Genomic DNA, 18213 nt, shown 5'->3' on the forward strand with positions numbered 1-18213 from the left:
TCACTCACTTCGTCTGCACCTTTGATAAGACTCCCCTAATTGTTTTCTGATATGTGAATCTACAGGTTCTATTACTGACACATTTATGTGATTTGCATTTTACTATGTTTATTAGATGGATGTGTTTAACAGCTCTCATAGAACTTATAGCAAAACCTATTGACGACAGAAAGTAAAAACAACTTAACTTTATATTTTCGACACCATTATAATTGTATTGAAATTCAATCTTCATGCTGTCAATGAATAAATTGTTTAATAAGTTTTCCTTGTATATCACTACAAGGACAATAGATTCTCTCTCACTTATAATCACATATAAGGTACATCAGTTATTTTTTTAGATAGCATGTTCACCACAACACACTCTTACAGAGAGAGACAAAAATCTATTTTATAAAATATGAATAGCAAGTCCTCTTTAAATTATTGCACAGGAAACTCTAAGAGGAACGAATCACTGGTACGGGAGCCAGGAAGTGTCATGTTCTTTCCAGATATCTGTCTCTTGGAACAGCTGAGTATTGATTTGTGATTTCAGGATTCACTAGTGAGCTACTATTGACATTTTTGTGACTCTGCTAAAACAAAACAGTTTTTGTTATAAAGCAATTAAAATAATGATATAATGAAATTTAGATATTTTTCCCTCTCTGCTTTTTATGTGTTAATTTTTATATATGTTTAAGTTCTGTCTACAGGAAAAATATGAATTTTTGAATTCAAAGTTCTTACAGTAGGGTTTTCTGTTTTGTTTTGTTTTTATTTCTTTTTAAAAGTCCTTTCAATTTGGTATAATACTAAGCTTTTCTATTTATTATTACCTCACTGTAGTCTAGGGGATATTTCTAACATATTCATCAATAAAGTTTTATGTATTAATCTTTAACTTCTTATGATGTAGTAGCATAGCCTTACCCAGGGATGTTCTAGCAGGTACTGCGTCTTTATTGATCCAAAAGGACACCCAGGAAAGAACCACTGTTAGAATACATGGAATGTACGTCTGAATTGTGAAATATCCCATCCTTCTGCTCAGGTCAAAAAAAATAGTCATGATAATATAATCTCCTGCAAAAAAGAAAATAGATGTGTTCTAAAGTGAGTAAAGTATATAAAATGTAGATTCTACTTTACAAACCTTAGTAACATTGACCTCTACTGCTAACACTACCCATTTGACTTTTTTTTTTAAGTTAATAGTTCAGGTTTATTCTTTTATATTGGCCAATAAAAATCAAATGACTTGCACCAGACTTTGAGCTTTAGTAAAGAGCCATCAAATATTCCTTAGAATGAAATTCCATCATGAAAATATATGATTCAGAGAACTAATCTAGGAGCAGTAAGTTACAATTGACTCAGGCTTTTTTTCTTTTTACTTTTTTTTTTCTTTTATTAGATATTTTCTTTATTTACATGTGAAATGTTAGCCCCTTCCCTGGTTTCTCCTCTGAAAATCCCCATCTCACTCCCCTCCCCCTGCTCACTAACCCACCCACTCCCTCTTCCTGGCCCTGGAATTCCCCTACACTGGGGCATTGAGCCTTCACAGGGCCAAGTGCCTCTCTTCTCATTGATGTCCAACTAGGCCATCCTCTGCTACATATGCAGCTTGGGCCATGAGTCCCACCATATGTATTCTTTGGTTGGTGGTTTAGTCCCTGGGATCTCTGGTGGAGGTCTGGTTGGTTCATATTGTTGTTCCTCCTATGGGGCTGCAAACCCCTTAAACTCCTGGGTCCTTTCTCTAGCTCTTCCATTGGGGACCCTGTGCTCAGTCCAATGGTTGGCTGTGAGTATCCACTTCTGTATTTGTCATGCTTTGGCAGAGCCTCTTAGGAGACAGCTATATTTCCTTCTTACCAGAGATTGTGTGAGAGATTTCAGTAGAATTTCGTAACCCTACAAATGCAAACTGATATAATCTCCAATACTTAGGATCAGCTACTTCCACTGAGGGTTTTTTCCACTTGTACTCAATTTCATTTTTAGGGTATCCATCTGGAGAGAAAATTGTAACAAAATATATGTAGCATAGCAAAATTCAAACAAGTTACCATTGCAATAGCAACACCATCCAAACAATGGCTATTGGAAATCCTTCTCTCATTTAGTATTACAAGGTTCCTCAAATATAAAAGGTGCCTCTCTCTCTCTCTCTCTCTCTCTCTCTCTCTCTCCCTCCCTCCCTCTCTGTGTGTGTGTAGCAGTTATGATGATTAGAGGTATCATTTGATTTCTTTTAACACCATTAGTATTGGAATGAGGGAACACCGTTAATGTTGATCTATGGTCCTCTCAGTATTTCTCATATATCATTGGTCTGGAACTTGAAAGCCATATCAGAAACTCATGTACTAGAATTATAATTTGACATCATGGTAACCTGATAATTTCTATTTTCTACTAGACGTTATTCCTGAAATACTGTCAAACACACACCTGAAATCAATGTATTTTTAAAATATCCTCAAATCTAAGTTGATTGCAAGTCAACTTTCTGGTTATAAATTCTTATATAAATTCTTGTGGTTAACATGTTTTTGTCTTTTTAATCATTTGTAACTTCTGAAAATATTTTAGGAAAAAAATTAATTCTTTCTACACGAGAGTTGGTATTCATATTATATAACCAGTTTGCACTAGTAACTGTAAATATTTTCAAAGAAATACATTATTTTGCAGGATATTCTGTTATTAAATCAATAAAATAAGTCATCTTTGAAGGCCTACTTAAGAGTGTTTACTATTGCATTTTTTTCATTTGTCTCATCACATTGTGTGTTGCTTTCTGATATTCATTATAGGTACAGAAAGCATACAGTATTTTTATACAATCTCATGGGCATTGACAAACACAGAATTATGGCATTGAAATACACTTAAACTATAATAGAATCGTCTATACGTTGTTGTAAAGTACCAGAAGTGAAAATTTGAATTTCCCTCCTGGACTTCTGTGATCAACCTAAAGATCGCTGATTAGTTATCTAATAGCTCATTAGTTATCTAATGAGTTTTTTTGTCATTGACATCAAATTGATCATATAAGATGTAGTAGTCCCAAGTAATACCAGTCAAAGTCAAGTGAATATCATACCCAGAGTTAAGAACTGAAACTTTAAGAGAGAACATCGATTGTCATACCATCAATATTAAGCTATAAATTATGTCATGAGTCATCATATCTTGTCTGAAAATTCAATTATAGTGTCCTGAGATAAAGATTAGAAAGCAAAAAAATTGAGATCTGAGCTGATTAGTACAGAATTATGCTGTAGTTTGGTAAACTTATTAATATATTTCAAGAAATTAATACTGAATTACAAAGGATTTAACAGGTAAATGAAAAAACAATGCTGGGTACTACTTGGGAATATATACCTAACATTCCAGTAGGGAATGGCTGAGACTCTTAACAAAAGCATGATTTGTAAAAAGGGAAAGAATCTTAATAACCTAAAATATAAACTATGGTACTCTCAAAATGACCACATATTCCTAAGACTTAATTATTACTTAAAGGAGTATGTATTTTTAGATAGTATTTATGTGTATAAATATATGAATAATTATTTAATGTAACAAATATTTCAATAAAACATTATAACTATCACATTGTGAGAATAGAGGAGATTGGTTTTGAATTTCAATTTATTGAAATCTAAACATTCAACTACATTTCACCTATTTTTCCTTAATTATATAAGTCCTGTGTACCTTGGCTTTCCAGCTTATTTATTACAGACTTCTCTAATATTTGCTATTCACACAGTAAATATTTCTTATTCAATCCATTTTAAACATAGTTTAAAAGACAAGTTAATAATGTTAAGCATTGCATCAGGAAGATTAATAAAATTAAAACAATGTTTTCTTTATTTCTGGTTGTGGAGAAACATTTGAAGGCCAAGCAAGATTCACATGGGCCTTTGACTAGCCAAGATAAGAATAAGGAATGGTTTTGGTTTGTTTGCTTTGCTTTTCTTTTTCTTTTCTCTGTATATTGGTTTGTTTTATCTTATTTTGGTTTTTCTTCAGTGCATGTTTGTTTTCTCCAGAGAAACAGAATGGGTATGGATTCAAATGGGAAGGGTGGCGGATGGCATTTTGGAGGGATTGGGAGAGAAAAATTGCAAGCAGGATATATAATATGTATAAAACTCTATTGTTTGTTAAAATAAATTTTCAATAAAATCATAGGGAAAAAAGTTAAAGATATAGAAATAAAGCTGAAATCTTTGAAAATTACACACACACACATATATATGTATACACATATATAGTCACAAAACATTTTTTTCAATTTTTCATTTGAAATCAATCAACAAATGTGCTATTTATTCTTATTTTACTAAAAGGTTGAAGAATAATCATCATACTTCTAATACTAATTTTTATTTCATTTTGTATATTAATAAGGTATACTGAAGCTAAACTTTGTAAAATTATCAATGGTTTTTACTTACAGCTTGAAAATTCCAGTGGACAGGAATGTTCATCCATAGGAAAATTATGAAGTTGAAGGTAGCACTCTGCATTAATTGTTAATCTATTTAAATGGAAAAAGACATTACATAAAAGGAAATAATTTGTCATAAAAAAACACTTCTGTTTTAAAACAGCATTTGGACCTCCTGTAATAGACTATGGTATAATAGAATACTAAGCTTACCTTAAATTTTAATAAGTACTACACTCTTCACTATTGGGTATGAAATTCAAACAGTTTTTCTTAAGCAAACTAAATAGCTATTCTACTACTCTATATGTTTGAAGCTCCACATTTACATTAAAATACCTCCTAGAACTTCATGAATGCATATATGTAAATATATTTATAGGAATATGAAAGTAATACATTATACATGGCTATGTATGAGGTTTTTTATCAGAATTTTGCATGATAATATTTAAAGACAACATCAAGGAACATGGCAAAGTGAAAACCCCTTGAAGCCACAAAAAATGCAAGCAACTAAGAAATGTTGAGAGCAAGAGAGGTGGTCTTCCCTGGGAAGAGGATGTCCACTGAGCAAGAGAGGTGGTCTTCCCTGGGAAGAGGACATCCACTGAGCAAGAGAGGTGGTCTTCCCTGGGAAGAGGACATCCACTGAGCAAGAGAGGTGGTCTTCCCTGGGAAGAGGACATCCACTGAGCAAGAGAGGTGGTCTTCCCTGGGAAGAGGATATCCATTGTTCCCAAGAAAGAGTCTCTCTAGGGCCAATGGGTCAGCCTTGAGAAGACACATAAAAATAACACACTACATGGATCGAGAAAGTCACATTTAGGAATATATTTTTACATGCTTGTACATATAACATGTATACACATACTTATATGTGTATGCATGTAACGTGAGGGTTTGGAGGAAGAACACAGAAGAGAGAAATGTAACTATATTATACTCTCAAAAGTAAAATCAAAACAGTAAAAATCAATGTTTTTTAATAAGCATATGTGTTGGTGGGAATAAATTGAGTAGATTTGAACTCACACATCACTTGTTTCATTGTCATGTTTTGCCACAGTGCTAAAAATCAGAATAATATTAAATTCCAAGGGGAAAAATTACAGTAATTTTCATTACACATTCAGCAATATAAGCCAAGGCTGGAGAGAAGACTCAGCAGCTAAGCACACTCACTGATCTTGCAGAGCACCTATTTGGGTTCCCATTATCCACATAGTGGCTCATAGCCATCTATAAATCTAGTTCTAGGAGATTCAAATGCTTCTTTTGGCTTCTACTAGGCATGAATGTGGGAAATGTGGGAAATATGTAAGCAAGGCTGGGCAATGTTGATGCACACCATTAATCTCAGCACCGAGGAGTCAAAGGTAAGTAAGTGGATTTCTGTGAGTACAAAGACAGCCTGATCTATTTCATTGGTTTTAGGGCAGCCAAAGCCACACAAAGAAACACTGCTTCAATAAAATGCAGACAAAAGTAATATACATAAAAAATGAAAACTACTTAAAACATCAAATAAATAAATGAGTGAATACTAAAATACTAGCTAAAACCTTTTCTGCTTCCAAGTAGAAAGATCAACGGCTTTCCCCAGACCTTTCACATAAGAAAATCTCTGCTTATGGAAATGTGTCACCAAAACAGTTCTCAATTTTAGATTTTAGCCAATAAAAGGGGCCCCTGTGTCCTGCTCGGCTGTTATGAAGAAGGCCTGTTTGGTAGCTGACAAAGTAACTATAGGTTCAATCAGTATTACCGTAGAGTATAGAGAACCCGTCCATCGCTCCAAATCCGCAGCAGGCGATTAGGTGTTGTTATCCAGTGTGCATCAGATTTTCTTGAGTTCCTGAAGAAAGTGTCGGGAATCCAAATTTTGCCCACCATGTTGCTGTTGAGCATAAGCACTTTCATGGTGCTATTGAACTTTAAACGGCTGTCAAACCAGGTTTGGGCAAAAATTATGTCTATTGTATACTCCTATAAGATTAAACAATAGGAATATATTAATAATGTTATCATTTCAGATGCTTTCCTGAGAAATTTGCATTTTATAGTACAGATTTCCTATAATTGAATAGCACTTAGATTCTGTCTCTTTGAAGAAATAATTGTGGTATTTTAAACCTCCTTTAAAATGATTTCAAGTGACTCACATAACGTGAAATCCAAAAATTCCAGATATCTTCTGTAGTATTAATTGTTGTAATTTTTTTCAGTTCCATTATCTTCAGTTTTAGAGGTTAATAACTATTGTTAACAGTGTTAAATTTGGTTGTATTTACATCATGCATCCTATAAACATGCCCAAAATCAATAGGCAAATATCCACAAATCTATCAATAGTCACTCATAATATCCTTAGTCTGGAAATTTGATTGCCATTATTTGAGTTCAATAGTGTTGTGCCTTATTGACTACTAAGCAATTATAACATCTGAAATATCACGTCAATGGTTCCATATGCTATCTTGTTATCAGAACTTTCTAACATCTTGGGAAATATATACAACAATAATTATTTCTCAAATGCACAAATGACGAAAGATAAAGAACTTTCCCCCACGTCAGAGTTAATAATTTCCAGTGGTCATTTACAAGGCTGAATATTAAATTCCTGTTAGAGTTCTACTGAGACCTGGGTTGCAAAGATCTGCTGACAGGAAGTAACTACCAAGAGAGAGAAATATGGCCACACACATATCAGATCAGACATCACCCATTTTTGGAACCTGAAAAATTCCTGCCATGAGTGTTAAATATTTTCATAAAAATTATGGAAAGGACAATAATAAATGATACAGAAAAGGAACTATAAACATATGTCTCTGTGTGGACATTGGCTTGTGTGTGTACAAAATGTTGATGTTAAATGAAGTAAAAGCAGTTTTAAAAAAGGAAGTATCATGTTGGCTAGTAGAAAGGATGATTGCAGCCTCGTTCTTGACGTGATATTTGCAATTGGTCAGTTTGCCTGAAAAGAAATATTTACCACGAGAAATGGAAGTATGACTGTGAGTTTGGTTAATGAATATTTAAAATCTATTTTTAAGCCAGGGAGACTAATGAGTAAACAGTCTGGGACCCATCTTATCAATAGGGAAGTTGGATAAAATCCTAGATTGCAGGAAGAATATTTATCATTTGATTACTGGAATCTAGAGATGAATTAAGAGGGGAAACTTAATTTTATCACAAACACGATAGAGATTCTTAATTATCTCACTGAATATCATCAGTGGTGGGCTACAGAATCTCAGAAATTTTTAGCAAAACAAATATACTTCTAAATACACTATCACTGAACTGACTGCTCCTTAAGTTGTGTAAAAATGATTATTATCATTAAAATAAAAGGTTATTATAATTAACCCCTTTCTCATTTACTGGTCAGGGCCAATGTTCCTAATAGATATTTTATATCAATGAGAATTATCTATATTTCCTCTTCATTTACTGAAATGATTAATTCTTTGAAGCCTAACACCAACTTTGCCAATGACAGAGAGTTGAATTATAACAGCAAATATAAACAGAGTGAAAGCTCTGTAAACCCTGGAAAGAGATGTGGCCAATGCTATTTAGCAGAGTCAAGTCATACATTCATGTATTCACTTGTACTTACTTATTGGAACAAAATAAAATAAGACTAGTTGAAGGGTCCCCAGCAAAACTGATGCTGCAGCAGTTTTATTAAAAGCAATCAAGCCTTTTCTAGCTATATCAGAAATGGAATAAAAAGTCAATGGCCAGGATAAATACAGTTGTAATTGCCAATATACATGAAGTTTGTAAGCTACACTGGATACACAAGATTAATATCTATGACCGATTGTCCTGTCAAGCTTCCGTGCTTCCTTTACTACTAAGGAAACATACAGAGAAAAACAAAGCAGTCTGAACTTTCCACTACCTGAGGGAATGCATAGATATCTCAGGAACTGGTAAGCACTTTGTGTCCCAGGAGCCATGAGTCTACCCTGAAGAACCCTCTCAAGGCAGCTAGCCCAGGCCAAGTCCATTTTTCCCTACACACTTGGATGGGCAAATATGGCAGATAATTCATATGAAACCAAGTAAAAAATGTGGCTAGTACAAAGAGCATCATGATTCTTAGATATACTTAAATTCCAGATTACTAAGATATCATCAAAAGTTGCATTTGAGAATGATTTCCCCAGTAATAGAAATGTTGAAACAACACAAATGCCATTCAGCAACTTCAAGGAATGTATTAACCCAGGGCTTTTTACCTTCATGGTCATAGTCTCAGCATGGAACTTTTTTTCATTATAAGTAATTCTAAATATGTTCATCGCTGTTGGAGGGGCTACGGTTTTAAAGAGGTCAAATTTCTTTAAATAGAAAATATTAAAGAAAAGAGAAATGTTTCTACTCAAAACTAATCTGTGGTCAAAAGAAAGAGATGCAGAGCATATTTCTTGATAACTTGTCCTGCACAAAGCCCTGCAGGTGCTGTACTCCCAAGCCCTTTTAAACTGCTAATCCTTAATAAATGTCTTACTGAGATAAGAAGGTTATTGAAGTCTGTGCCATTTTATATGTAATCAAAAAGTCCACTTTTGTTTACTCACTCATATTAGAGTAATTTCCAGAAAATGATCAAACTATGTTCTTGTACTTTATGTTCCTATTTAAAGGTTACACTCATCTGCATAAAAATAAGAAAAAAAATCCGAAATGGAGTTTCTATTGACTCAGAACAAGTACAATAGCTTCTAGCAGAAACATTTCAGATAAGGAACAGTACATCTCCTTCTTGAGATCGGCCATGCCGTGTATACTTAACTGTCTCCTTGAAACTTAACCAAGAAAATGAATACATGAGAAAAATGTACTACACTGATTTGTAAGGGCGCAAGACAAAATCATAAGAGAATATTAGTACAGAAACCAAAGTTGTATAATGTAGCTACCTTTTGAAAAACTCAGTTTGAAGGTGGGCCAGGGGGTATGTTTGGTTTTTGTTTTTTTTTCGGAATGGAAAAATATTCACATAAAATGCATGATCTCCCCAGCTACTATAGTTATAACGTTATTGTACTGTTTGATTTATCCTGATCTTGTCTGTATACATTTGTATTAATATTTTGTTTAACTACCTAGTTATCTCTAAGCTACAATAAAGATACAGACAGGGAGAGAGTTGAGCAGTGAACCCATATTCTAGGAGTATTAGTGGTAACACTTCACAGAACCAATTGTATTTCACTCAATCATCATAAAAACAGAAGACATGAAAATATCACATTAAGTAAAAAAAAATTGATGGTTTTTTTGTAAAAAAAAATTCAGTGAAACTATGGAGGTCAAAAAACCATAAAATGAGAGAAATTCAAGAAATTCTCATGAGTCCTGAATCCAACATTGAACCCTTCGGCTCTGGCTTTGTTTCTGTGAATGTAGTTTGCAAATATCACAGTATCATAAATATTAATTTGTTAACCTGTTCAACAAACAACTTTTGATGCTTTACATATCTTGCTCTTTTTGTTTGATATAAATATGAGCTTAATAAATACTCAAAAATCAATAAAGGTTAGAATAAGTATAGATAAATGGTAAAAACTGGTAGAAATTATTTTTAGCTAGAGGTAATTTACATAGACTTAGTTATATCGGTACATATGGAGTTTGGAAGGTACATGACACCTTGATTAATGAATTGGTAATGTGACTCTAAGTGAAGAAGTGCATGCAAAAGAATGGTCTTTGTGTGTGTGTGTGTGTGTGTGTGTGTGTATGTCAAAGATGCCTTTTTTGTTTTACAAAATACACACAATATTTTACATGTGTAAGCTTTTGTCCACTTAATATAAAATCCTCTATTTTTTTCTGAGATAGAAATCTGGATGTTCACAGTCAGCTATTGGATGTATCACAGGGCTCCCAATGGAGAAGCTAGAGAAAGTACCCAAGGAGCTAAAGGGATCTGCAACCCTATTGTTGGAACAACATGATGTACTAACCAGAACCCTGGAGCTCTTGTCTCTAGCTGCATATGTATCGAAAGATGGTCTAGTCGGCCATCAATGGAAAGAGAGGCCCATTGGACTTGCAAACTTTATATGCCCCAATATAGGGGAATGCCAGGGCCAAAAGAATGGGAATGGGTGGGTAGGGAAGTGGGGGGCGCTATGGGGGACTTTTGGGATAGTATTGGAAATGTAATTGAGGAAAATATGTAATAAAAATATATTAAAAAAAAAAGAAATCTGGCTCTAAATCCATATGCTATGAAAATTGGAGCTAAGAACTTAAAATCCTAATAATTCATTTGTTGATTTTCCATATGATGCTTAAACACATTTTTACTATCAGGTGTAAGTTTCATAATAGTCTGCGTGTAATTTTAAAGAGTAAAATATCCAACTTAGTACAGCCACAGCCAAACTCTTGCCATCACATAGAAAATAAGAACTTCCCAAGCCTTAGGGAGACTTGAGCACAACAGGGAACCTAGTACTCACTCCTATGTCTAACCATTTGGCACCCAGAACAGTACATAATTGTCTCCATGGATTTGTGCTGAGCAGTTTTTGCAGAGAAAGAGCAGATACTTCCAAGGGACAGGTGACAGAGAGTAGATAGGCTTTTCATAAAGAATTGGCTCATGTGACCTGGGAAGTATGACAAGTCTAAAATCTGCAGAGCAGACAGGCAGACAGAGAGCAGGGGATGCTAGAGCTCCATGCTCAAGCTTAGCATTCTGGAGGCCAAGTTACCTTTGGAGGAACTAAATTTGTTCTCTTAAGCTTTCATGTGACTTAGGGAGAGTTATTCCCATTGTAGAAGCTAGTTTCCTCGATTAAAAAATGTTCTAATATGTTAATGACATTAAAATAAAACTTAAAACAAAAAGTTCTGGAATGTTATTTTGGAAAAATTACTAGTAATCTTACCCAAGGCAAAATAACATAGAAATTATTCTTCAGGGTACCATCATGCTAGGAATAGCTAGCTTTCTTTGGCTTTGGAATGAAAGCTATCTAACAAATAATATCCTCTTCTCTTATTTCTAGACAAGGGAAATGAGTCATTTTGGTGGGAGGAAGAATTTTATGTCATGTTTTCTAAGAGTGTTTACACTTGTTTTCATGTTGTCTCACCTTATTTTTAATTCTGCTTTGTTTCATATTTCTCAATTGAATGGAAAAATACACTAAAAATTGACACTTATAGGCTCATGATTGTATTTTCACTGCATGCAGAGTTTTACCTAAATGATCATCAATTCTAGAAAGAAATTAACCCTGAAGACATGTAGTATTCAAAGACATTCCCAGAAAACAAGATTTGGAAAGCCATTAGGAATCAGATTTGAGTATGTGAAACATCATTTGTAAGATACAAGTTTACTCATATACACACTTAGCTATCTCATTGCACAGATGGCTAAATATAATTTTCCTCAAAGCATTCTCATTTCTTTCTAGAGTCTATAATTTTTTGCAAAATAGTTATTCTACATTTTTCAAGCTCAGTCTTTTCATGCTCTCCTGATTTTTCTTACCCTAATTGTGATGCAAGAAAGTAAATTCATAAAAGCCTGCAACATGTAGGAAAATTTGATCACAACTCTGCTCACTGTAAGTTCACAATGACAACAAGAACTAGCCCTGTCCTCTTTTATTCCCTCCCTTTTTGCCTCTTTCTGTCTCTTCATTCCCTCTCTACCTCTCTCCCTTCTCCGCTTATTTCTTTCCATCTTTCATTTCTTCTATCCCCTCTCCTTCCCACTATTTCTCTCTCCCTAACAGAATTACTGTTGATTGCATTATTACACTAAATCACTGGCTCTACATTATCTTGCAATATAGGAAAACACTATTCCTATCAACTTTTCTTTTCTAGCAAAGGGCACTGGGCTTACCATTAACAGCTTAAATTGATATGGATTTGTACATCGATCTTTTTATCTATTTACTTTCCTACTTACTGAAAAACAACTATTTGCTAAAATAGTAAAATAAATAAATGATTGGATAATAAAATAACCCAAATATTTGCAAAAATGTGGCATCTTTCCTCATTTCTCTTTTTCATCTCTCACAGAAAGAACCTCTATATTACAAACTGAGAAGTGATTGCACAAATTTTCATCAGGTAAGCAACAATAAATACAACAAACCCTAATAAAATAAAAACAAAATTGGACCAGTGTGATGGTTCATCATTTATAAGTCCTTTGTGTGTATAACCTGAGTTTGAGCCTGAGAAGCCAAGTCATAGGTGGAAAAAGAAACTACGTCCACAGTGTTGATCTCTGACCTCCATTTGCATGCCTTGTTGCATGTACCCGCATACACAAACCCGCATACACAGACACTTCAAGACTATACAAAGGGTAGTTTATAAAACCAAAAAAAAAAAAAAAGTTTTATCTAAGGCAAGATAAATTTTATTTTGAATTTTGCGTGCCTGAACATTAATTTTTCTATGTAATTAGTAAATCCATTGCAAATGAGCATACCAGATCATAGAGTCCAAGAGAAAAAAATAATATATATATATATATATATATATATATATAACTGATTTTTTTCTTTGCTAGTGTTATATTAAAAATGTTCCCTATTGTTCTAAAATATGATTTGTGGTTAAATTCACTTTTATGAGTAATTGGTGACAAAATATAATGACTGGTGCATAAGAAAGGAAATTAAACTATGGTGGCAAGATTTTAATGATCATAAAAACCAAGGGAATAAACTTAAAAGTCAAAACTGCAGGTGGGTTTCTTTAAACATAACAACTCTTCCCCAATTCCCAAATTATTTTCTCTCCACTTCACAGCACTTGCAGACTACTTAATCTTTTAAGAAAAGAAACAAAGCTTTATTCTTGTGCCATTGTTTCCTGTTCATAATTTCTCAAGTTAATGCACGTGGCATAAAAACGTTTCCTGTTAATATAATAAAAGAAAAGGGAATATTTTCTTTGATGTGTAAAAGCTACATCTCATGGGGTCCCCCTGCCTTTTCTTAAATGTAGAAGTAACTGAGAAGAAGAGAAGGGAGAAAATAGTGTTGGGGAAGCAACGTAGAGATTTTATCTGCTAGACTGACTCATAAGACAATACAGACACATTATTTATTGCCAGCACACAGATACACACACACACACACACACACACACACACACACACACACACAGCTTTAACAGTTTTCTATTGTGTTAAATTCATGAGAATTAAACAGAGCAAAGTGTCTTCCTCATACTTGAAGAGAACCAGCCTTTATTCCCATCTCCTTTTGAACAGAACTTCTGACTTTGCAGCTCTCCATGTATCTTTGTTCTAAAATTCTTTTGACTTTCCTTTCCTTTTAAAACTAACATGAAAAAAAGCTTGTTTGTGAAATATTTCTATATTGACTAATATAATTTCACTTTATTTACCAACTTGACCCAATTCTGTTTGTACCATTAGCCATGTAGCCTACACTGGCAGTCTGGTATTTGGAATATAACCCCACTGATTCTTCAAGTTGTCTCTAAATTACACACTTCATATCTGGATCGTTGGTTCTCAGCCCTGTCTCTGTTACCAGAGCCAGTTAGAAATGGCTTTGGACTTGCAAACATTATATGCCTCAGTACAGGGGAACTCCAGGGTCAAGAACTGGGAGTGGGTGGGTAGGGGAGTGGGGGGGGTGTATGGGGGACTTTGGGATAGCATTGGAAATGTAAATGAAGAAAATACCTAATTAAAAAATACTATATATATATATATATAAATATATATATATATAAAAGAAATGGGAGTGGGTGGGTTGGTGAGCAGAGGGAGGAGAGGGGAGGGGTTTTTGGAGGAGAAACTGGGAAAGGTGATAATATTTGAAATGTAAATAAAGAAAATATCAAATAAAAAAAGAAATTCTAGCAAGAAGGATCTATGGGATTTCAGAAACTGTGTTCTGTGACTATGTGAGAGGCCACTCTGGTAACAGGGAGAAGAGGGATTATGTTTGAAAGTTGTGGTCTGGGCTCTACCCTGTGTCAGGATTTTAATGTTTACTTCTCCCTGTCTTTCATTTCCAGTGATTCCCACTAAGGCTCGTATACAGTGCATGCTTGCAGTTTTCAATGAGACGGTATTGTTACACCTGCTAATGTCCTGCTCTAGTCTCTGAACACAAACACTTTCTGGTTGCTTCTCTTTTGTCTTCACTGGAGAAATTTTTCTTTTCCAGTTACTTTATTTATTTACATTTCAAGTGTTGTCCCCCTTCCTGAATTCTTTAACTTTGGTTGTTTCACCCATTAGTCAGAAGATAATGACGAGCTGTATGTGATCAGCCAAATAAAACCATATCCATTTCTCAAAGATAGTAAATTTACAAGGGGGAAAGTAGTTTACTTCCATTATAGCAACCCTTTTGATATTATCTTGCTTCAGATCTGGATGTAGCTGCTCCTCTGCCTGTATTTATGTATTTTAATAAGAATATAAGCAAAACTATAATACTTCTTCACATTACTTAGCTCTTTTCAGCCTTCATTAGTGCATTCTTGAATATTTTCAATGTAAATTCTCAAAAGAAAAATTAAAGAAAGGATCGATTAATTGGCTGAAACATTCATGGAGTTAATATAAAATTTTATTTCAAACTTGTGATACAATCGTGAAACACAGGAAAGAAATCTATAAATAATTATGAAGTGAAGTTTTAGGATTTATAATGTGCTACTTAATAGGCAACTTTCAAAAGAAAGATAACATTCTATAACAAAGGAAAACCAGTCCCATGTAACAGTTATAACAGTGCATGAAGACTTTTCTCTCCCTGCAACTGTATCGGCAATTAGTGAGATAAATTTGAAGCTGTGCTCTTATCTGGTAAGTTGTGCTCAGGTGCCCTTTCTTGACTATAATCACAGCAAAGCAATTCTGTTCATTGCATGAAATGTGGGTTCTATTTGTCCTGAATTCCTTAGTTAAAATTATTTTCTACACAGGCTCTTGCTAGTCCCTTCTGTAACTGTGGGCTTTCGGTTGGTTTTGTGTTCTGTTTTGTTTATTAGTTTTTCTACAATAAATTCTATGTTCTGCGCCATAGACCTTATTTTTCTTCCCCACATATTTTAGTGTCCTTAGATTCAATAGCAATTTCATTTAATTACCTTTTAAGAAGAAAGAGGGTTAGAAAAATTTTGAAGATCTGACTATAGTCCTCTTTGCCCTGCATATTAGCCCATAAATAAGACCATCTTTTAGGCTAGTCCAATGGGGAACCACATTATCATCTCAAATTTTATTTAACAACAGCCTGCTTATACTCACTTCCTTTAAGATTACGAGTACATCAGTTATGGTATGGTCAAAATTCTGTCATTACATCCATCAAGGTCAGCAGCTGTGGAAGTTTGTGTTAGGCATGAGAACATTATATTCAGAGAGTGAATTTTTCATTATATTTTATCATTTGTATGTATGTATATATGTATGGATGGATGTATTTTTTCTTGCATATATGTCCATATCTTCCACGTATGGTGTCCCTAGAAGAGGGTGTCAGAACCCTGGGATATGAATTAAGATGATTATGAGTTTCCATACAGGTGAGGAATCAATCATGGGTCTTCTGGAGAGGTAATCAATGCGCTGAACTGCTGAGCCAGGAGAAAGAGAGAAACCAAGGATACTATTGTATGACTCAGATGACTAGAAACATGCAAAAGGTACATATCATGATAGTTTTCCTGGTACATAGTAATAAATGAGCTATGCACATAAGTCACTTGTGCAGCACTTGGCTAGCATGTTTGGAGCTCTGAGTTCAAACCCTAGTAAGTACTGTATATAAAAAGCAATTAAGGACTACCATGAGACACAATTTTCCTTCTGTGATACTGAATAAATTGTTCAAGGAAAAAAATAAGAAAAAAAATTTAGAGATTCTCTTATTGAGATGTATATGCTTCAAATTCATATTGAATTCTACTTGTTCAGTAGCTCAGAACATGACTGCATTCGCAAACAGGAATCATTAAGGAAAATACTACGGGCAAATAAAACTTTTAATCTCAATCCTTATTCAATTCAAATATAATTGAAAATGAACATTAAGATACTGAAAATGAGGTTAAAGAAGTCACTCAGTGCTGAGAAATATGTACTGCTGATCCAAAGGACCAAAGTTTAGTTCTCAAAACCAACAGTGAACTACTTACAACCATTTATAATTCCAGTTCTAGGAACATCTGAAGTCTTTGGCTTCCAGGATACCTCCACTTATGAGCATACATCCACAACGACACACAGATTGATAGACCAACAGACAGTGACAAACACACACACACACACACAGAGACACACACACACACATATGCACACAGACACATACACTTTTAAATGTAAACTTACTTTTTTAAGCATATCATGTCTGAAGACTATATTCACATTAAAGAATATACATAATTTTATAAAAAATATTTAAAAATATACTCAAACAGACACCAAGAATAAGCAAGCATACAGAAGCGTTGTTGGGATCCAATGGGAACATGGACATGAACAATGCCCATGAAAATCTTATACTTCTCTCTTCTGCAACTGTGGATTGAATTCCTCTCACAATAGTCTCTATATGCTTATAGAAACCCTGGAAAACTAACCACTGATGGCAGTGTTAGAGGATCTACATAATACAGTATATTACTGAACCCATTATGTATACACAGAAGTATGTGATGTAGAATGGGGTTTTGTAGCTTCATAGAAGCTACAAATCTTTATTCTTTAATAAATAAAAGGTATTAAAATAAAAGCCTTTTAATGAGTAAAAGCTATTAAAATTCCTCCTCCTCCTCCTCCTCCTCCTCCTCCTCCTCCTCCTCCTTCTTCTTCTTCTTCTCCTGCCTGCCTCTGCCTCCCAAGTGCTGGGATTAAAGGTATGCACCACCACTGCTTGGCTAAATTCTTAGTTCCATTAATCATAAAATTGCTAGCATATACTATGTCTGTTTTGTTCGTTGGTTTTTCTACCAAGCCTTGTTAATTTTAGTCTTTTTTCACATTGGGCTTTCTCATTTTTCTCTCCCTAGATTTCATCAGAGATTGACTCTTAATAAATCGGGTGATAATTACTTATGCACTAGAAATCGAACCCACTGGAATAAGGTGTTACTAGTTCTGCCATGATGAGTGTCTTATCTCCACTTGCCTATATTTGACACAGAGTACTCCTAGTTTGTTTCCTATAGCTGTGATAAAGACCCACATCAAAAAAAAAAAAAAAAAAAAAAAAGAACCTTGAGGAAGAATGTGTTTATTGGCTTACTGACAACAGTCCATCATTTTGGAAAGCCTTCACAAAAATGCAGGCAGGCCAAAACCTTTTAAAAAGGAAATGAAGCATTGACCTTGGAGGACTGCTTCTTACTGGATTGCTCCCCAGAGCCGGCTCATTCTATTTTCTCAGACAACCTAGAACCACCTGCCCAGGTGTGACACTACCCACATCAATCATTGATTAAGAAAATTCCCCAAACACTTGCATTCGGGGCAACCTGATAGAGTCATTTTCTCTCGACTGGAGTTATCTCTACCCAGATGAACTTATTCTGTGTCAAATTGAATACTAATCAAGATAATAGCAATTTATGTCTTTTTTTTTTTTTTTTTTTTTTTTTTTTTGGTTTTTCGAGACAGGGTTTCTCTGTGTAGCCCTGGCTGTCCTGGAACTCACTTTGTAGACCAGGCTGGCCTCGAACTC

General features: G+C 34.3%; 1 protein-coding gene across 1 annotated transcript in view; it reads right to left on the reverse strand.

The window, feature by feature from the left end:
• Positions 1-18213, reverse strand: part of Gabrg1 (gamma-aminobutyric acid type A receptor subunit gamma1) — a 79038-nt gene that overhangs the window by 20580 nt on the left and 40245 nt on the right. The window contains exons 4-7 of the mRNA XM_021163034.3: positions 6234-6454; positions 4473-4555; positions 1867-2004; positions 919-1071 (exon numbers count right to left, since the gene is read on the reverse strand). Of these exons, the coding sequence (XP_021018693.1) occupies positions 919-1071; positions 1867-2004; positions 4473-4555; positions 6234-6454 (595 nt within the window). The remainder of the gene's footprint in view (positions 1-918; positions 1072-1866; positions 2005-4472; positions 4556-6233; positions 6455-18213) is intronic.

This window comes from Mus caroli, unplaced genomic scaffold (assembly GCF_978045245.1).
Source record: "Mus caroli unplaced genomic scaffold, Mus_caroli_1 scaffold_4, whole genome shotgun sequence".
In the NCBI taxonomy this organism is placed as follows: domain Eukaryota; kingdom Metazoa; phylum Chordata; class Mammalia; order Rodentia; family Muridae; genus Mus; species Mus caroli.